Source organism: Macaca thibetana, chromosome 3 (assembly GCF_024542745.1).
Source record: "Macaca thibetana thibetana isolate TM-01 chromosome 3, ASM2454274v1, whole genome shotgun sequence".
NCBI lineage: Eukaryota > Metazoa > Chordata > Mammalia > Primates > Cercopithecidae > Macaca > Macaca thibetana.
This window is the reverse complement of record NC_065580.1, coordinates 118079540-118101587: the sequence shown is the minus strand read 5'-3', so window position 1 is coordinate 118101587 and position 22048 is coordinate 118079540. Positions and strand designations below refer to the sequence as shown.

General features: G+C 41.5%; 1 protein-coding gene across 2 annotated transcripts in view; it reads left to right on the top strand.

Moving 5' to 3' along the window:
* The window catches only part of HUS1 (HUS1 checkpoint clamp component), a 154370-nt gene extending 133765 nt beyond the window's left edge, over positions 1–20605 (top strand). Inside the window, exons 4-9 of one of the 2 annotated variants that reach the window (XR_007724482.1) lie at positions 529–636; positions 1683–1757; positions 8128–8227; positions 9508–9627; positions 12232–12390; positions 13043–13115. Coding sequence is in view for 1 of the 2 variants with exons in the window: in XM_050785547.1 (XP_050641504.1) it covers positions 529–636; positions 1683–1757; positions 8128–8227; positions 9508–9627; positions 12232–12314 (486 nt within the window). In the remaining variant the exon portion in view is untranslated. Of the gene's footprint in view, positions 1–528; positions 637–1682; positions 1758–8127; positions 8228–9507; positions 9628–12231 lie in introns of both variants that reach the window. The other variant, XM_050785547.1, reaches the window with a different exon arrangement.
* Positions 20606–22048: the final 1443 nt, after the last annotated feature.

Genomic DNA, 22048 nt, shown 5'->3' with positions numbered 1-22048 from the left:
GTCCTATGCCCAAAGAGTGGCCTTCTCTTGGTTGCATCAACATAGCAGGCTTGCTTCTTTCTGCCTCATGGCTTTACATGTGCTGTTTCCCCAGCCTGAAACCCTGTCCCCTTGTTCCTGTCTTCCCACGGCTGCTGCTTTTCGTGGTATCTGAAATGTCACCTCGTCAGTCTAAGGAAACTCCCCCACACTCACTCTGGTCACTGTGGTTTGCTTTCTCACGACTCTAATGAGCATGTCATGCAATTTCATTTGTTTGCATTTTTATTGATCTGTTTGTTCCACTGGAATATTGAGGACCTTTTTGTCTTATTTACCACACTTCCCAGTTCCTGAAAGTACCCAGAGTCTGTTCCGTAAATATTGGCACCATCAATATTGGTCGAATGGCTTTTCAGTGAATAAATTGACAGCATTCCACTTAGATTTGGCATTTCAACTTTTTTGTCCTCGGGTCTTTGGGTTGTTTTGTTGTTGCTTAATATTAACAACATAAAAATATTTTTAAATTAATTCTTTTCTTGGCAGTTATCTATGTCAAGCAGTAGCCGCATTGTGACACATGACATCCCTATAAAGGTGATTCCTAGGAAATTGTGGAAGGACTTGCAAGAACCGGTGGTCCCAGATCCTGATGTAGGTGATGCCTGCAATCCTGTTGTACACCCCACATTAAATGGCATGACTTGAATTCTCTAATTTCAGTTGTAGTCTTGCAGTATATTTTATTTTTAAAGGATTCTTAAGGAAAACATTAGAATATTTGCCTTTTGTTATTTACATAAAACATCTTAAAACATGTTGCATATGATAGAAATGTCATGCCTTCCTATATGTAGAAAATGTCTCACTCAGCAACATCATTTAAAACACAACTGAAATGATACTTTGGAGGACAATTAGTATTCGTTAGTATTCTTGACCTTAGACACCAATTTGGGTTTCCAAGACTTGATCTTTTCCTCAGCCAGTCAGGAGCGATATCTGGATGTGCACGAAAGCCAAGAAGAGAGGAATTTCATGGTTTAGGGCTAATATGGGTTAACAGTCATGCTGATGGTTAACCCTAGAACCCCAGAAGGTAAAGATGATGCCAAAGGGCCCATTTCCTCTTGCTCACAATTTATTTAAGAAGAAAGTACAAAAATATGTTGGGTAAAATAATTACTTGACTTTTACTAGACGACTTCTACACTGATTTCGAAAAAGCCCCTGTTTTATAGAGCACTCTTGGTAACAGTCTCAGGTGTGATGCAGTGACTCTCTGCCGTATTTTTGCACAGAGCATGGAAAAGGCCCCTGAATCATACATGTAAATGTCCCTTAGAGGAGGGCCTCCTGCTGAGTGCCTGAGTTTTATTCCCGCTGGACCAATATAGGGGCATCTCAGCTGAAGTGCCCTATTCCTTCTTGAGCCAGAAGAATGCCCGCAGGGACATGGTTGCTGAGGTAGCCAGAGGCAGGCATTCCAGTCTTTAATTTTGCTTGAGCATCCTTGAGTTAGTGAAATAGAATTGGTTTTCTTTTTATATTTTTAAAAGAACTTTATTCAGAAAATTGTAAAATAGTATCCCGTAGTTTTTGAGCATGCAGTGTGTTCCAGAGTTAGTTATGGAGCCCTTGTCATTACTAGAGTATATTAATATTTTTAATACTTGTGCTTTTTCTCATTGGTTTTGTAGGTTAGTATTTATTTACCAGTCTTGAAGACTATGAAGAGTGTTGTGGAAAAAATGAAAAACATCAGCAATCACCTTGTAAGTCACAACTTCTTTAGAAAAGAACTCTGAAGTATTTGGTGGGGTGGCGTGGGTGCTCTAGCTCACCCTGCAGCAGTCTACGCAGATGGGCACCTCCTAACCGAGTTCCCACTCATGAGGACCTGGCCTAGTGCTGAGAACCTGCAGATTGCTAGTTGGATTTAGAAACCTATTCCAGTACTTTTCAAGTCTCATTCACTGAGGAAAGCTTTTATGTTTGCCTTTAATCCCTTGTGTTTATATTTATAGTATATTAAGGATCTGTTCAGCCGTTCTGCCTGTTTTTCCTCTTACATTTTGGATGAAACATTATGTTTTGTTTTTTTTTTGAGACAGAGTCTCACTGTGTCGCCCAGGCTGGAGTGCAGTGGTGCGATCTCGGCTCACTGCAAGCTCCGCCTCCCGGGTTCACGTCATTCTCCCACCTCAGCCTCCCAAGTAACCGGGACTACAGGCGCCCGCCACCCCGCCCAGTTACTGTTTTGTTTTTGTATTTTTAGTAGAGACGGGGTTTCACCGTGTTAGCCAGGATGGTCTCGATCTCCTGACCTCGTGATCTGCCTCATGATCCCTCCCAAAGTACTGGGATTATAGGCGTGAGCCATGGCGCCCGGCCAGAACACTGTATCTTTTACCTGCTAATGTGCCCATATTTTTCTATGAGTCACTGATATGATTGACAGTGAGTTTGGAGTTTCCTGTCTGCATGCCAAATGTCTTTCAGTGAGCCAGGGACAAAGGTATGCCACACCATAGCAGCCTTTATTCCAAGCACCCCTCACACCAAGCTAGGGGGCACTTTTATATTTCTGTTTATTTTCTGTTTATTTTGTGAAAGTCTCCTATGGCCATGTGGCTCGAAATGTTACAGTGTGTGACAGTGGTGGGAAATACGTAGATTATCCTCATTCATACCTGGGGTTATTCTGAGTTCTTCCTTCATTCACTGCCCCTCCCCCGCCCCCTGCTCCCTCCTACCCCACTCCAAAGAACACACTTGGTTATGTCCCTGAATCTTTTAAAAACCACTGTCCACCTGATGAAGCGTAAACTTTTGATCTTCCTAGTATACCAGGCCACCTCTGTAGCCACATCTCTGTTGTATTGCCACACCCTTCCTGCAGAACCAGGCTGGGTTCTGGTATTCCCCGACAATGCCTCTTCTTTTCTGTTCAGTTCTTTGCCATTTCGCACATGGCTGCTTCTCTCCATCTCCCTGGAAGGCACTTAGCCATTCTCATGCTTCATCACAGACCTTTCCCCACCACCCCTCTGGAAGCCCCTCCTGCATGGAGCTGAGCTGTCCAGTGTACATGGTAAATCACCTGCTAATATCTCTGAAGGTCTCCTGAACCACCAGCTTCTTGATAAGGGAAACCCCGTCTTAATCATCTTTGTGTCCCAGCTGCCCAGTTTGGGATTGCCACTCGGTAGGCAGCAGTAAGTGTCACATTTAATGAAAGAAGGAAGTGACTGGGCATCTCTAATGGGAAGGTGGACATTCTTAGTGTGTTAAATTTTTAGTGTTAAAATTTAGTGTTAAATTTTTAGTGTTAAAATTTAGCTTCAAGAGGTCTTTGAAATCACAAAAGTATTTTGAAGCCTAGAAAATGTACATTGGGCTGTTTTTTTCTAGAGTTCTGCTCACTAAGAGCATTGCTGTCGTTGGACCTAACTCAAGGCTTTTCTTTCATAAATTCTATATAGAGCTCATTTTAATTTAAAATCTGTTTTCCATGAAACAGTGTGCACTGTGCCGACATTGGTGTCACCTGTGACTGCAGTGATGTCGATCCAGTTGTCAGGCTGGCTTCATCTAGGGATACTCTGGGGACTTCCAGAGAAATTCAAAGAGGCCCAGAAGAGAAAAGACAGGGCGGTTAATTGAAGGATGGCATTTGTTTGTTCTTTCTGTTCAATGAAAATGATTCAGCAAAGTAGAGACGTAGAAGGGTAGCTTAGAATCATCAGAGGTGTTTTGTTTTCTCTTTTTTGGAGTTTAAAAAACAGACATTTTGTGGAGTGGCTACTACAATCTGGAATTACTAAATGGAAAGTTATCAAGTTACTGTAGCAAAGTACATAATCGATCAAGTTACTGTAGCAAAATACATAATCAATCAAGTTACTATAGCAAAGTACATAATGAGGTCTTCCTGGGTATCCAGAATTCTGTGTCTGAATATTACAGGCAGTAGAATTAAGGAAAATGGTAGACTCAACACACTAAAAATGTCCACCTTCCCATTAGACATGCCCAGTCACTTCCTTTCATTAAATGTGAAGTGTGACTGATGGGGTGGGTTGTGTATGTGACTCATGCAGGAACAGAAAAATAAGCAAGAACTGAAGGGAATCGACATCATGTTCTAAGACATTGCTTCTAAGTTCTACCATGTGTGTGAATCCCCTGGGATCTGGTTAAAGTGCAGGTTCTGATTTGGGAGGTCTGAGCTGGAGCCTGAGACTATTGCTGACCAGCTCCTGGGGGATGTCAATGCTGCCTACCTTCAGACCACATCACGTAATAGTACTTTGTGATTTATGCCTGTATTACTCTGTTTTCACACTGCTATAAAGATATTACCTGAGACCAGGGAATTTATAAACAAAAGAGGTTTAATTGACTCACAGTTCTGTCTAGCTGAGGAGGCCTCAGGAAATTTACAATCATGACAGAAGGCAAAGGGGAAGCAAGGTACGTCTTACATGGCAGCTGAAGAGAGAAGAGCACAGAAAAAACTGTCATTTTTAAAACCATCAGATCTCATGAGAACTCCCTCACTATCATGAGAACAGCATGGGATAAGCTGCCCCCGTGATCCAGTCACCTACCACCAGGCCCCCTTCGTCAGCACTTGGGGATTACAATTTGAGATGAGATTTGGGTGGGAATACTGAGCCAAAACAAACCATATCAGTGCCGTACTATATTGTACTTCAAATGTTATCTGAGAAACAGCTTTGCAGGGTCACCTTAATGATGGAAACCAGAGAGTCTATGTTTAGAGTCATGATGTGGAAGAGGGGAGTCTTTGGAGCCACACACCTGGGTTCAGCTCCAGGCTGCGCTGTGCAGTGAGTGCCCTAGTGCTGGGTACTACCCCAAATAGGGATAACAGTGCAGCTATGACAGGGGCCTCGTCACTTTTTATAAATCTAGAGACAATTTTTACTAGGTGCCCAGTATAGTCAGCATTCAGTAAACAATAGGTGACTATTTTAAGGACATCATTGAAAAGATCTTACCCTGATACTTAAGAAATCAAGTGTGTTGATGTGCATCATATTCCAAATAATCGAATCATAAAATAGACATGAGTGACCAGTGTTCGGAGAATTAGTTGTTTGTTAATTTCTTCAATAAGTATTGACTCAAAGCCACCATGTGCTAGGTACCAGGTGTTAACATTTAGGAGGGAGTTAGAATCTAATGTTCTGTTACTGACACTTTTAGGAATTCAAAGAAAATGCAAGAGAACATTTAAGCCTGAAGTGCATCTAGGACCATTGCAAGTTGCATTTTTGAATAAGTATTTATTTATTTATATCTAAAACCATTGTTTTTCAAAACAATGGGAATTTACAGATCTTGGGTGTGTGGTTGTTTGGAACAAATGAGCATAAGTCATGTGTTAACCTTACAGAGCCCCAGTAAGCAGTCCAGCATATTCACAAAGATTGTTTTATATATTTTATTTCAGTCACCTAGTGTTCCAGATTGTAGGAAAGCGGGTTAGGAAATATAACAATCTGTTTTTTGGATTAATGAAAGAAAAGGGTTGAAAATGAGTATTTCTCATTCAAAGTAGATTATATAACAAGTAAGTCTGGGGCACTATTTTTCTATTAATGTAAAAAACTCAGAAATAAGAGCTCACCCAAGTTAGAAAAACTTTGTTTTTGGAATGAAAACTATTCAGAGTTCACCAATTTTAAGGAACAGGAACAAGGAACACTAAATTGTATTCAGTTAAACATGGACACTGATACAGAGCTGTGCAGACAGGATGCCTTCTCTCTTTTCTCTCTGTGGCACTGTGAGGATGGAATGGCCCTAAATAAGACTAGTTGCTAGATGACACTTTTATAGTACAAGATGGCAAAATGCTGTCTGGCAGACTACACACGGGCTTTCCAGAGACCTCCTAGGCTTTAACATTGAGCAGATATCAATGTCAAAAAGAGAAATAATATGTACTAGTTCTTTTAGGAGGAAGTTTCGTTGTAGGTGCGGGAGTGGACCAGGATAGGTTAGCAAAACCTCAAACCACACTGTGGCATATGCTTCATTTCTAGGTTTCATCCAAATAAAAGAACTGATTGGTTGCTGGGGTGGGTAGAGAGGAGCTTCAAAGGAAAGGAGGCCCCCTGTGACCTATGGAGACAGTCCTAAGGCAGCAAGAGCAGGAGTAGAAGAGGGGCGCCTGATGGTATGTGAGGGAGAGGCAGAAGTCTGGTAGCCTGGGCATGTGGAGTTCAGCTCAGCCATCCTCAGTCCTGGTAACCCGACAGCAGCCCCAGACCCTTCTGGATTTGGAAATTTCATTTTCCAACATGTGAGTTTATTTTCTAAATAAATGGCTATGTTCTCATGAAATTCTAAAGGCCTTATAGTCATATTAAATGTGTATTTATGACAAATGTTTTATTATATTTTATAAAAATAAGACACTGATTTCCACATTCTTTTCTCATTTTCCTCCTTCCTGTTTTGTAATGGTTATATTATGTCTACATCATCAGAGCATAAAATTTTATTACTACACATTATTCTGTCCTCTTCACTCCTATTGTTTAGTTTTGGTTCCAAAGGTCAAAATAAGGCTCACACTGTTTATGCTGTAAGTTCTCCAATGATTTTTTGGTTTTCAAAAGCTTATTCTCTAGCATATCACTCAGAAAGGACTCACAGGAATAGGATTCCATTGGTTATCATGTGTTTATAATGTCAGTTTGGCTCACTGCACTGCGTTGTCTGCTGGTGTATATTATTGCTATCAAAAAGTCTGATTCCATTCTGATTTTGTTTCACAGCTTGGATTTATTCATTTGAAGGTGGGGACTAAATACTCTGGGGATTTTTCCCATTTTCTTTAAATCCAACTGTCTTGACCATCTGGGGTCAATTTTCCCAGGTGTGTGGTGTGTCCCTTCAGTAAGTGGGCCCAACTCTTCATTCACTTCAGGAAAGTTTTGAGCTATAGTTGATAGCATTTATTTTCCAGTGCTTTCTTTTTCTTCTGGCACTCAGAGGGCTTGGTTCTTCTCCACCATCTTTATTATTTTCTGTCAGATCCTTTTCATCTCTTTGTTTCTGTTTGGTAAATTTTATTTTTCTCCTTTCCATCCCAGTTTCTCTTACTGTTCTCTCTGTGGCACCTATTTGCTCTAGTTTTCTTCCTTCTAAACTAGTTTCTGTTTCTGAAAATTTTCCTTGTGTTTCTAATTACTTCCTGTGCTGTTAGCTGTGTTTTCATATGTGCATACTGTCTGGTCATCTCATGTCTGAGCTTCCCTAGTTCTGATTCATGTTGTTCTGTCATAGCTTTTATTATTGTTCATTTGTTTTAGTTGGTCTTGAAATAATAGGCTACTCTCTGCATCTGGTTTGCAGAGTGTCTTTAGTTTCTGTGCTATTTGGACATTATAATTTCTATTTTTCTTTTTTCAGAATATTACTATATGGAAGTCAACCACAATCATTTTGTTGTTGCTGTTGTAGGTGGTTTTTCTGGTTATTTTAGGAGGAAGTTTCATTGTAGGAGTGAAAGTGGACCAAAATAATTTTCTAATTTAATGACTCTAGAATTCTCTATTCTTTGTAACCATAAAATATTAAAACATGCATCCTCACCACGTCCCCAGGACTTTCTGAGATCTGTCCCTCTTTTTCGTTCTTTTAAAGCTTCATTCCTTTTTTTTTTTTTTTTTTTTTTTTTTGCCTGAGGTACCCATTCTGCTCAGTTGAGGCTCTTACTTCCCGTGGTTCCTTCTCAGTGCAGGACTCTCTCCTGCTGTGAGGGAGTTCTCATCAGCTCCACCCAGCCCTCCCTAGAGCCCTGGCTGTAGTCTCCTGGCAAGTCCTCTCTGAGTTCTACCTGTTTTCACATCTTTACTGTGTTCTCCATTCCGGGAGGCAGGCAGGGGGACTTCCCCTTTGGGATTTTTGGGAGGTTTCTGAGTTCTTGGCTCTTGGGCCTTGTCTTCTCTCTTTCGCTGATAGCACGGGGATCTCAGGGCGCTCTGAGGTGTTTTGAGGTTTTGTAGGGTACTTTGTCATCTGGTTGTGTGAAAGCTGCTGCCCATGGAGTTTTTTTCCTTTTGTCTTCCTTTTCTAAGACTATGTAAAATACTCAATTTGCAGGTTATTGAAGCAAACCTAGATGGAGAATTGAATTTGAAAATAGAAACTGAATTAGTATGTGTTACAACTCATTTTAAAGATCTTGGAAATCCTCCTTTAGGTAAGTGTTCTAGTGGGTTATATTTTGCTTTTGATAAGTTAACTGTTTCAGATAACCTACCTATTGAGGTCTCTTAATGTAAAAAGGTTGAAATTCAGTTGACTTTGTTTCATGCTTGGGTAAAGAACAAAGGAATTGAGATTGGACTACGTATCTCTGTGGTGTAGTGGAGCAGTTAGCCACCAGGGGGAGAAGCTGTGCCACCAAGTAGCTGACCGATCTGTGCAGGGTCTCCATACTCTGTAGAATTTGGATCAAGTTAAATAACCTCCAAGATCCCTTCCAGCTCTTCAATTCCTATTCTACTCCTAAAGATTTCCATTTCTCACCTGGAATGGATTCAGAAAGGTAGATACATTTGTTCTTATATTCTCCTCCTTTAGTTACTTCCACAGGTAAGAAATTAGTGTAGCAGATGCAAAACTGTTTCACTTGATGACATTTCTCATCTCATACAAGGTAATAAGGGACGATAGAGTCAGTTCAGCAAGTGGGGAAAGAGGGGACGGTTGGACAGTCTGGTGAGTCATAAGCCAAGAGGGGGTTAGAATCATGGCTGGAAAGTGGGCAGCTGCACAGTAGCAGGGGCTGCCTCAGCAGGAAAGCAGGCAAAGGACCAGGGGAGAAACACCTGGGGATGATGAGAAAATCATTTTATGATGCATTGGTGTTCCAGAACCAATAAAATCGGCCCTGGTCACGTTTAGAATTAAGTCACTAAAGTTTGCTTGAATATAAGCACAGATTTTAGCATAGAGTTGGAAGGAATGTTTACTTTCTAATTAAGAGCATCCTGTTCCGGCAGAGTGAAATCCATGTGGTTATACCTTTGATAATATTGTGTAAAGTGATTCATTCTGATTTTGTTTCTTTTAATAAACATAAGGTGGGACTTACCTTTGGTACTTTCTCAGAAGTTGAAAGGATTTTTTTTAATTGCACTTGAGAATGACAGGCCTTGCATTAGTTAATGTATATATTTTCACTCTTAAAATACATAGTGAGTGAGTACAAATAAATGCAATTTTCTTTGACCTAAAGAGGGAGATTGAGTTATATTTCAAGTCCCCTGTAAATAAAGATGCCTGGAAATTATCATAGTATTTTAAATAGTTAGGACCTAATGCTTAATGAATGACAACATTTACAAGTTGCAATATTTCTCCAGGATGCTAAAACCAGTGCTGAAGTGAATCACTTATTCAGATAAAATGCAAGTGTCTCCAGGTTTCCTGTTATGTGCGAAGATGTTGTATTTAAACGCATTCCTATCATTTTAGCCTCTGAAAGCACCCATCAAGACAGAAACGTGGAACACATGGCTGAAGTGCACATAGATATTAGGAAGCTCCTACAGTTTCTTGCTGGACAACAAGTAAATCCCACAAAAGCCTTATGCAGTGAGTGTGCTTCTCTCTTTTGTTTTTCATATTCTTTCATATTCTAAATACTTCAGTCAACTCTAATCTAACAGATTGCATATAGTCTCATAAGTCCAAAAAAAAAAAAAAAGCTCAATTATGTGGACTTTAGCTTCCTAGGACAGTCGGGTTTTTTAATTTTCCTGGATTTAGAAGTACCTAAGGTGGCAGCAGAGAAACAACCCCTGGGCACTCTGTTAGCGCCTGCAGCCGGCAGCCACACTGGTTGATAGGTGGGTTGTGTGCTGCCTCAGCTGGCCAGCGCACCTGGAGACGCCCTCGGGAAGATGGGTGCAGATCATCTCACCTTCTCCATGGCCATCTAATTTGACCTACTCAGAGTGCCAGACACGGTTTGGCTTGGATTTAAGTTTTCCCTTGTGATGCCTTGTTTCCTTTCTGTGGCTACGCTGGCCTGCACTTGCTGCCCCATATCTATCCCTTGGCTGCTGGTTAACAGTTGCCTCTTGATTCTGGCTGGGCCCCGTCTTGTGAGGTCACACACCTGCTCCAGCGCTATTCATCTGCTGACCACACATGAGAAGGTCATTACCTGCCAAGAGCTTTTCAAGGCATTTTTGTCACCTTCTACTGAAATGACAGCGACTGCAGCCTGGATTTGAAGTTCCACGTTTTGTAGAATAGCTCCCAGGCTGAGCTGAGAGGGAGGTTGGGCCAACGCTGCACCTCATCCCCTTCGGATCTGCAGTGTGCTGTAGAGAAGGAACAGAACATTCTAGGTGGCAATGTCAAGGACCAGCCCTTTTGAACGAGAGACATGAAGAGAATCAGAAGAGACCATGGGAGGAGCAATGGGTGTTAGGGAATTGGGGAAGGCATCAGTTGGAGTGATGGGCACAGAAGGAGATACCGCCAGAGAAGCAGCTCTGAGGGTAGAGATGGAGAAGCTAGATGAGGCCAGATCATGAGGAGTTTTGGAGTGAGGTACCTGTGCTGCTTTTTAAGGAACTTTGACATGAACGGTGTCATATTTCTAAAGCCAAGCATGGTGGGAGCTGTGTGGCAGTGCCGGGTCCTTAAAGGTGCTTCTCAGAACCTTGATGTGCATGGAGGTCACCTGGAGGTCGTGTAAAGGGACTCCTTGTTCATAGTTTGGGCTGGGCCTCATGGCTGCACTTCTCCCAAGCTCCTATACAATGCCCAGACCCTTGGTCCTGACAAGCACAGTGTGAATGGTGAGAGGGTGAAATACTCCTCGTCCATGTAGAGTGTGGAAACACGGGTTGGGGGGTCCCTGTGCTGCACAACATCAGTCTTTGAACTTGGTATTTTGGGGACCTTCTGAATCCAAGGCTGATGAGGAACACAGAAGAGTTCTTATCAAAGGTGGTTGACTAAGCCATGTGTCTTCTCAACCTTCACTTTGGTGTCCCCATGTGTAGCAGAGAAAGGAGGACCAGCAAATTGTGATGTAGCAAAAAATTTAAAAAAAAAAAACAACCCTAGGTCGAACTTCTCATACCTTCTTAACTTCCCAAAGCCCCTTTTCTGTCTCTATCAGTCTCCTTCAGGTGTCGAATCAGTTGTCCCCTCCTCCAGCTAGGTCCTGCCGCCCTCAGTCTCTGCCTCTCCTGTGCCCTTGCACCACCTCTCTTAAAGAATGCTTGTCGCCCTGCTTGTCCTCTCCGGTCCTTTCCCCGACCTCCCGTCTCCTGGGACTGGCCTCTCTGCAGCCTGCTCACACATGGTTTCTTGTCACTCACTCATACGTGCTGGAGAGCTTTCCTCGGCTGCTGTGCTGCAGCTCCCCGAGCTCGGGGTGGTTGTCACACTGTGTGCTCCTGCCCGCCCTCATGTGCTCTTCACTTCCCTGCTTGGTTGCATGCCTGATGCCTTGGATTTTAGCCATCCCCCATGGCCCTCACGGGATTGGCAGGACTGTTGAGATGCAGGGGTCCATCCCATGCAGCAGTGTGTGACACAGTCTGTCCCAGGTGTTGGGGGATCCTGGCTCTCGACTCTTCTCAGCACAGTTCCTCCACTCGCTGGTGAGGAGCTGCTCTTGCCCGCAGAAGGATGCTGATGTGGGTGAATGTGGTTTGCCAGAAAGCCAGCCTGCTGGGTGTTTTTCCAAGGGCTTGGGCCACTTCACTCTTCCTTTCCTCGCTGCAGGAAGCCGCCAGTGCTGAACATCAAAGCTGATTCAGTACTGGTAGATGTGCTGCTTTATTGAATAATCTTCCAAGGTAAAATCTTGCCAGGTCAAGAAATAGCAATTTAATCCATTTAGAGGAATGAATATAATTTGAAAAATTAACTTATTTCAAGACTAGCATCTCAAAGTGTTGAGACCTTCTTTTAAATAGCTTTCTGGATTTTGAGACATACTTTTACTGGCTGTGATTTATAAGAATTTGTGGTTTGTGGAGTACTGTCCTAAATGCCAGTGATGCAGCCTCAGCTGTGGCAGTGAGAGTGACAGACTGCGGTCTCCACAGCTGCCTCGGGGAAGACAGATGCCTAAAACAGGAGGCACAGGCTGGGAAGGCTGTTCTGAAAAAGTAGATATCAAAATGTGTGTGCTGCACTAGGTCTTTAAAATCATGGCTTTTCTCTTCCCAGATATTGTGAATAACAAGATGGTGCATTTTGATCTGCTTCACGAAGACGTCTCCCTTCAGTATTTCATCCCTGCGCTGTCCTAGCACCCTGTTGCGGGAGTTGGCGTGCAGAGACTTTGTCAGGATGGGAGAGGCCGTAGGCGTTGTGTTCTGATCACTGGTCTGTGTCCTCACAGCACCGCACATCGACACACTGTACTTATTTGTCCCTCTCTAACATTTTAACTAAAAGTTGACTTAATGGCACACAGTTGGATAAACATATCACTTCGTGTTACTCATGTCTGTTTTGTTTTGTTTTTAAGACATTGAAAAGAAAAGCTAGAATTTATTTATTCAGACTTTAAAGAACAATTTCTCATTGACGTTGTGAAAATCCTCATGTATTTAGACTTGGTGTAGTAGCCAGAATTCGTGCAGCTGTTGCCTGGGAGCTGGGTACTTTCCCTCCAGGCAGAGGCTCTAGCTCAGCACGGCCTGTAGCGCACAGTCATTCTTGCATTTCAGTGTGTTCACCCTGCTTGCTCCTGCCCCTTGGAGCCCAGTGACAGAAAGTATAGCCTCTGTCACCCCGCTGCCACTGCCTTGGTTACTCAGAGCGCTGTGGGGTGTCACAGCTGCAGCATTTGGGGTCCCTCTGTCTCTTGCTGAGTACTCAAGCCCACCTGAGTCCACTCCCCTCTTGATGCCTGGAGAGCTGGCCCAGCCAACACAGCTTTTCGCTGGGAGCTCCTTCTGCCATTCCAATTAGTTTCTTCCTGGGGCCAGTTTTGGGTTTAGGTTGTAATTCCTTATATTTCTTTCTTCCGCAGTGCATCGGATCTGTCGTTCTGGAAAGAAGACCCTTCTATTTAGAGTAGAAACAAACGAAACTTCTAAGGTATCATCTGTGTTAGGTGATGAGACCATATTTCTTTGATGTTTCTGAACATCAAAGCTGATTCAGTACTGGTAGATGTGCTCATTCTCCCTGAAACATACCTATCATATTTCCTATTATAATTCTATCTCATTGTCCTGTGGAGGTGGACATGATCAACAATATCTTTTATTTTCTTGTTTTGTTTCGTTTGAGACAAGGTCTCACTCTGTCACCCAGACTGGAGTGAAGGGCAACAATCATGGCTCACCGCCTTGACCTCCTTGGCTCAAGGCATCCTCCCACCTCAGCCTCCTGACTACCTGGGACTACCGGTGTGCACCACCACATCCAGCTAGTTTTTAATTTTTCATAGAGATAGAGTCCCACTGTGTTGCCTAGGCTGGTCTTGAACTCCTGGGCTCAAGCCACCCGCCCACCTGGGCCTCCCAAAGTGCTGGGATTACAGGCATTAGCCATCACACCCATCCGTAAACGTTATCTTAATGTCACATTACAAAACTGAGGCCTAAGTTGATTAGGACAAGATGAAGAAATCGAAGACTAGCTAACATGAAAATTTATATTTTGGCTTTTTCATCTTTTTTGGTAAAACCAGTGTATTTGAATGGTTCTTTTGATGTTTAATAATGGTTTTTTGTTTGTTTGCTTGGTTCAGTTTTTTTTTTTTTTCCTTGAGACAGAGTCTTGCTCTGTTGCCAGGCCGGAGTGCCAGTGTCACGATCTTGGCTCACTGCAACCTCCACGTCCCAAGTTCAAGCGATTCTCCTGCCTCAGCCCCCCGAGTAGCTGGGACTATAGGCACGTGCCACCACACCCAGCTAATTTTTGTATTTTTAGTAGAGATGGCATTTCACTATGTTGGCCAGGATGGTCTCGATCTCTTGACTTCGTGATCCACCTGCCTTGGCCTCTCAAAAGTGCTGGGATTACAGGCGTGAGCCACCATGCCTGGCCTGTGTTTAATAATGTTTAAATAGGGTGGAATATTTTGTTAAATTAACATTTTAAAATTAGAAGACACCATTTTAATTTTTAAACCCTTTCTCCTCGTTGTAACAAAATTAATTCCAGCTGTAGTGAGAAAACTTAAAAATCATGATACAGAATGAAACAATATCTGAAAGTAGTTTTATAAAACTGAAATTATTGTTAAAGAGAATGGTATTAGTGACTTAACCATTTGCTCTATATGATGTTTATTATCAAATACACATAATTTTGAAGATTTTAATGAATGGCTTAAGATTTTATCTTTGTGTAGAATGTGGCTAAAGAAACCTTAGTTGAGATTCAAGAAGTTGGTATCTGTTTCTGATTCCTATCACAACTTGCTACTTAGTGTCTACCAAGTCCTCCACCTCTTTGCTCCTCAAAGAGCTGTGAAAAATGATGGCAGGAGCCCATACAAAACCACAGACTTAGAGAAGGGCACAGTGCTGCTCTATTGAATGATCTTCCAAGGTAAAATTTTGCCAGGTCAAGAAATAGCAATTTAATCCATTTAGAGGAATGAATATAATTTGAAAAATTAACTTATTTCAAGACTAACATCTCAAAGTGTTGAGACCTCTTTTAAATAGCTTTCTGGATTTTGAGACATATTTCTACTGGCTGTGATTTATAAGAATTTGTGGTTTGTGGAGTACTGTCCTAAATGCCAGGGTAAAATAAGGCAGTCCCATACCTTGCCTGCCCTGGGCTGAGGACCCCATGTCCTTTTGGTAGGCACATCTTTTCTCTCCTCCTTTGTTCTGCTCTCCCCCAGCATATACTTCCTAGCCCTAGGCAATTACTTGTCTAATATCTGTCTCTGTATATTTGCCTATTCTGGTTTTTAGCTGTTTTTTTTTTTTCCTGGGGGAGACAGGATCTGGCTGTGTCCCCCAGGCTGGAGTGCAGTAGTACAGTCACGGCTCACTGCAGTCTCAAACTCCTGGGCTTAAGCAGTCCTCCTGCCTCACCCTCCCAAGTAGCTGGAACCACAGGTGTGTTTTTTATATTGTTTTGTAGAGATGAGGTTTTGCCATGTTGCCCAGGACTCCTGGGCTCAAGCAGTCTGCCCGCCTCAGCCTCCCAAAATGCTAGGATCATAGCCGTAAGCCACCACACCCAGCAATTCTTTTTATCCAAGAATTTTATCAGCTGAATTTTGAAGTCATTCTGTGCCATATTGGAGACATTTAAGAATTTCACATTCCAGTTGCTCCTGGCTAGCATCCTAGTGGTCCTGTCGTCCTTCAGCGCTTCCTTGGCCCAGCAGGGAACTGCTTAGCCGTCAGTTCTGTAGGCTAAGTTTACAGTGAGGAACTGTGCCTGGTGTGAAGGAGCCCACTTTTGGGGACCTAGAATGTGGCCTCAACAGTAGTCCTGGGGCTGGAATTCTGGTTCAGCCACTAGGCAAAGGTGTTTAATGACATTCGTGTTCTTAGTGTATGTTGCCAATTTAGCAAAGCATCCATCATTTTGAAGAGGTAACAATTCAGTACTTTTTAAAACAGCTGTATTGAGATGTAATTCACATATCACACAATTCACCCATTTAAAATAGACTGTCTAGTGGTTTTTAGTATGTTCTCAGAGTTGTACAACCATCACCACTATCAATTTTAGAACATTTTCATCACCCAATAAAGAAACTTCTTAACCATAAGTAATCATTTTTCATTTTTCTCTCTTCCCTTGTTCTGTTCTCCCCCAGCATATACCTCCTGGCCCCAGGCAATTACTTATCTAATATCTGTCTCTATATATTTGCCTATTCTGGTTTTTAGCTCTTTTTTTTTTCTTGGAGGAGACAGGGTCTGGCTCTGTCCCCCAGGCTGGAGTGTAGTGGTACAATCACGGCTCACTGCAGTCTCAAACTCCAGGGCTTAAGTAGCCCTCCTGCCTCACCCTCCTAAGTAGCTGGAACCACAGGTGTGTGCCACTGTGCCTGACTAATTTTTGTATTTTTTGTAGAGATGAGGTTTTACCACATTGCCCAGGCTGGTCTCAAACTCTTGGGCTCAAGCAGTCTGCCAGCCTCAGCCTCCCAAAGTGCTAGGACCACAGGCATGAGCCACCACAGCCAGCATTTCTTTTTATCCAACTGTAATTATATATCCTTGACCAGGGTCTCCCTTACCCACTGCCCTCAAACACCTAAGCATCTGGTAACTACCATTCTACTCTCCTTCTATGAGATTTGCTTTTTTAGATTCTAAATATAAGTGAGATCGTGCATTGTCTGTGCCCGGCTTATTTCACTTAATATAATGTTCTCCAGGGGTTCAACCATGTGGTTGCAAATGACCAGATTTTGTTCTTTTTTATTGCTGAATAGTACTCCATTGTGTTTATGTCCATTTTGTTTATCCATTCATCTGTTGGTCACTTAGGTTGTTTCCATATCTTGGCTGTAGTGAATAATGCAGTGAATATGGGAGTGCAAGATGTCTTTTTGATATACTGATTTCATTTCCTCTGGATGAATACCCAGTAGTGGGATTGCTGGATCATATGGTAGTTCTATTTTTAATATTTTAAAGAACCTCCATACTGTTTGCCTTAATGGGGATACTAATTTACATTTCCTCCAACAGCATACAAAAACTTCCTTTTCTCCACATCCTTGCCAACACTTACCTTCTGTCTTTTTTTTTTTTTTTTTCCAAGAAAGGCCCAAACAAAGCTAATCTTTTGTCTTTTTGGTAATAGCCATTTTAACTGGTATGAGGTGACTGAGGTGATATCTCATTGTAGTTTTGATTTTCATTTTCCTGATGATTAGTGATGAACATTTTTTCATATATCCATTGGCTGTTTGCTTGTCTTCTTTTGAGAAGTCTCTTCAGGTCTTTTGCCCATTTTTAAATAGGCTTATTTGTTTTCTTACTATTAAGTTGTTTGAGTTCCTTTTATATTTTAGATATTAAATCTTTGTCGGATGTATAGTTTGCAAATATAATGTTTTCTCCCATTCTATAGATTGTCTCTTCACTCTGTCGGTTGTTTCCTTTGCTGTGCAGAAGCCTTTTAATTTGATGTAGTTTGATTTGCCCATTGTTTGCGTTTGTTGCCTGTGCTTTTGAAGTCTTGTTCATAAAATTCTTGCCTGTATAAATATAGTGAAGCATTTCCCCTGTGTTTCCTCTAGCAGTTTCATAGTTTCAGGTCTTACATCTATGTCTTTAATTCATCTTGAGTTGATTTGTGTATATGGTGGGAGATAAGGGTTTAATTTCATTCTTCTGCATGTGGATTTTCAGTTTTCCCAGCATCGTTTATTGAAAGACTGTCCTTTCTTTTCAATAAATGTGTGTTATTGGCACCTTTGTTGATTATCAGTTGGCTGTAAATGTGTGGATTTATTCCTGGGTTCTCTGTTCCTCTGATCTATCTATCTATTTTTATACCACTACCATGCTGTTTTTATAACTTTAATTTTATGGTATATTTTGAAGTCAGGTATTATGATGCCTCCGGCTTTGTTCTTTTTGCTCAAGATTGCTTTGGCTATTCAAGGTCTTTTGTGGTTACATACGAATTTTAGGATTTTTTTTCTATCGCTGTGAAGAATTTCATTGGTATCTTGATAGGAATTGCACTGAATCTGCAGATTGCTTTGGACAGTATGAACATTTAAGAAATAATTCTTTCAATCCATGAACACAGGATAACTTCCCATTTATTTATGTCTTCAGTTTCTTTCATCAGTGTTTTATAGTTTTCATCTTAGAGATTTTTCACCATGGTTAAGTTTATTTATATATATATATAGTATCTATTTGTAGCTATTGTAAATGGGATTTTCTTGATTTCTTTTTCAAATAGTTCACTATTAATGTATAGAAATGATACTGGTGTTATGGCTGTAATCCCAGCACTCTGGGAGGCCAAGACAGGTGAGTTGCTTGAGCTCACGAGTTTGAGACCAGCCTGGGCAACATGGCAAAACCCCTTCTCTACAAAAAATACAAAAGTTAGCCAGATGTGATGGTCCCAACTACTTGGGAGGCTGAGGTGGGAGGATTGGTTGAGCCCAGGGGGCTGAGGCTGCAATGAGCTGTGATTGCAACATTGCACTTCACCCTGGGCAACAGAGTGAGATCTTGTCTCAAAAAAAGGAAATAATACTAGTTTTTGTGTATTGGTTTTGTATCCTGAAACTTTACTGAATGTGTTTTAGTTTGAACAGTTTTTTTGGTGGAGTCTTTAGGATTTTCTATACTTATGATCATGTCATCTGTAAACAGGGACAGTTTAACTTCCTCCTTCCCAATTTGGATGCCTTTGCTTTCTGTTGCCTAATTGCCTAATTACAGCATGTTCCTATTCTGTAAATGTCCAATGAACTAGAGAATGATTCTTGGGTAGTTAATATTGTCAATGTTGATGAACTCTTTTGCTTCTCTGAAAGCAGCTCCTTTCTTGGAGGTTTCAATTCTCCGTGGCAGTTTGCAGCATTTCTAGTGGTACTGCTCCATATTTTATAGCTTTATGAAGAAGGTGTTTACTTTTTTTGAAATTACCTTGAGACATTTCAAATTGTGCAGAAGATATATGCACAAAAGCAAATGTCTTGCAGTTTGCTATAGCCGCTTATGCGTCATCTGACTCTTGAATAGCTTTTAATTCAGCTTTTAAATCTCACTTGAATTTGAGCAAAACCTTCATCTTTATTTGTATCTGGACAAATTACTTCAATTGCTTGACAGTAATGACCAATCAGTTTATTTAAAATGGTATCATTTAGTAGGACAGTGTTTTTCTCTAGTTTGAGCAACGAATTCAACCAGTCCTCTAGGTTGTTCATCATCATCATCATTTGGTTATCAGTTCCTGATTTTTTTTTTATTTTATTTTTATTTGAGACGGAGTCTCGCTCTGTCGCCCAGGCTGGAGTGCACTGGCCGGATCTCAGCTCACTGCAAGCTCCGCCTCCTGGGTTTACACCATTCTCCTGCCTCAGCCTCCTGAGTAGCTGGGACTACAGGCGCCCGCCACCTCGCCCGGCTAGATTTTTGTATTTTTTAGTAGAGACAGGGTTTCATCCTGAGTTATTTTTACCAGTGAGTTTTATACCTTCAGACAGCTATTTTGAATTATCTCAGGAATATCATGTATCTCTGCCTCTTTAGAGTCAGTCACTGGCACTTTGTCTGTTTGGTGACATCATGTTTCCCTGACCTTCATCCTTGTAGTTATATATGGATATCTGAGCATTGAATATATAGGTATTTATAAACAGTCTTTGCAATCTGGCTTTGTCTGTGATTGTCCTTGTACAGTAGGTCTGTCCAGAAATTGTAAGCACACTGTCTTTTTTGGTCTTTAAGCCCGTGAGTGCTACAGCCCGTGTAGTGCCAAATGGTGCCCTAAGCGCAGGTTCCCTACAGTTGGCTTTGTGATTTGTTTGCTGATTGCTGTAAGCCCCACCCCCATTCTTTGTTTCTAATTTACACCTAGTAGGCTAACCCTGCTGGCACCTGCAGTGCTTCCAGTGGGAAAGGACCATAGTGTGCCCCTGTGAAAAGTCTCAGAATGGTGGGGAAGGTGAATGCCCACCTCCTGCTCTTTTTTCCCACTGTAGAAATTGTGATTCCAGAGAAATTCTCCAAGTGAGGTGCTATGTGCGCTTGGGGGAGGGGTGTCATGATCAAACAGAACCATTCTCTTTACCCTCTGATCATGGTTTTTCTTGGCTCTGTGGTCCAGTGAGTTGTCACAGCTTCACTCTCAATTTCTGGGATAATCAGGGCAATAATCTTGCCACTGGGTATTTGCTTAGTTGAAATTATGTGGTGGGGACAGAAGCCAGTAACTTTAACTCCTCCATTTTGCTGATGGCTCTTGAATTCTGTTCTTTCATGTGGATTTTAATAGGGAGGGTCTAAAAGGAAGCTTCAGTTTGGGATTTTTAGAGCTTCTTCTAAGTACAATTGTTGAATCAAGAGATAAAAATGATGTTATAACTGGAAATAACCCCGAGATTAAAAAGGAGATAAATTAGCCCCATTGGGACAGTGCTATTGGGAATGTGAATTGATATCACTTTCCTGGAGTCTAGTTTAGTATTTATTTTATACAGAATTCCTGAAAATATGTGTGTCTCCTTTGACTCAATACTTAAAGGAATTTACACAAAGGTTATAATCAAAGATGTTCTAGAACTGTTATGCTGGAAAAACATGAAATATTCTAATTATGAATTAATTGGGGATCAGTGAAATAAACTATGGTTTGATATGCTCTAAAAAATAATGTTACAGAAAAAAGTGTACTGATATGGCAAAATGTACATGACATAGTTAAAAAAGCAGGTTAGATGCTGATATATACAGTATAATAGAAAAAGATCAGGAAGATATACACTGACATTTAAATCTGGATATTTATGAGTTTTTTTATTTCAATCTTTGTACATGTATGTATTTTCTAAAAATTGTATTACTATCTTTGTAATAAAGTAAATTATTTTTAAAGGACTAAATAATAAATATTTGTTATTTGAGTGCTTTACGTATTCACTTGGCAATTACAGTTTCCTGAACATTGGACTTCAGACTTTTCACAGCACATCCTTATTTTCATAAATAGAAAATTAAACTTTTTATTTGTCACTTTGGTATTATGCCAGGTTTAGAATACTGGAGTCTCAATCAATAAGGTAGCACCACATTGCAGAGTCATCTCTTTTTACCATGGGCCCAACATGGATGAGGATCAATCAGTATCTCTAAGTCTTTGCAGTGAGGGCAGAGTGACCACCTATTAAGTTCTAGGCTAAAGGATTCTGGGAGAGACCAGCCACACAGAGGACTTCACAAATCACTGGACAGTAAGGAAGATGACCCCACAGGTAGCATGAGAAAATGTAGCTGCCTTCCTGGAATCTAGGTCCTATTTGCCTGTAGCACAAAATGAACCAATCTTAAACCATAACCAGCATATGTAGCTTGGAAAGATGCTAAATTCCACACCCTAAGACCTGGGAATGGATTTTGGCTCTTTCCAGGGTCCTAGTCTTGGGCAAGTCATTCAGCCTCTTGAGACAGTTTCTCTAACAGTGACTAAACGTGCTGACCACCTGTGGTGGTTGGAATTAGAGAAAATAGCATGACTCATTGGCAGGTTTCTAAATTGGGAAGTGTAAAATGTGAGCATTTATAAGTGGTCTTAGTCTGTGTTGTCTGGCTATAGCTGATTCCCACAGACTGAGTCATTTATAAAGAAAAGAGAGTTATTACAGTTTTGGGAGCTGGGATGTCCAACGTAAGGTAAGAGGATGCATCTGGTAAAGCCCTCCTTGCTGTATTGTCCCCTGGCAGAAGGGCACAAGGCAGAAGCGTGTGCAGGAGACAGAAAGGAGGCAAGAGGGGCGGACCGTCTTTGATAACAACTCATTCTCACAAAAACAGCATTAAGCCATCTTGAGAGCAGAGCCCTTGTGACCTCATCACTTCTCATCAGGCCCTACCTCCCAACACCACTGCAGAGGACCAAGCTTCTAAGAGGAATTTAGGGGACACACCCAAACCATAACATAAGCCTTACAAAACAAAACAAGCGAAAATTGGCTTTTTTTCTCAGTGAATATACGCTGCTAACCAGATGTTGCCAGTTCACAGCAGCACATAGTGCAGACTGGGTGACTTCCATGGCTCTTACAAGGCTCATAGAGGTTTGGTTGGCGTGTCTCAGCACACCATGACATCATCCAGTGACCTTCGAGCTCCAACCTTATAACCAGACAGCCCTGCGTTTCTAACCTCAAACTATTTAAAAATTTAAAGGAATCTACATATATACACACTGTAACCACTTTTTACCATACTAGTTTCAATTTAAAATTATCTGTTTGGTTATCTTCCTTATTGAGAGAAAATTCTAGTGAAGTCTTCTGGGTGAGGATCCTCCCCTTACAGGGGAAGAAAAACAGATGACCAGATGGAAG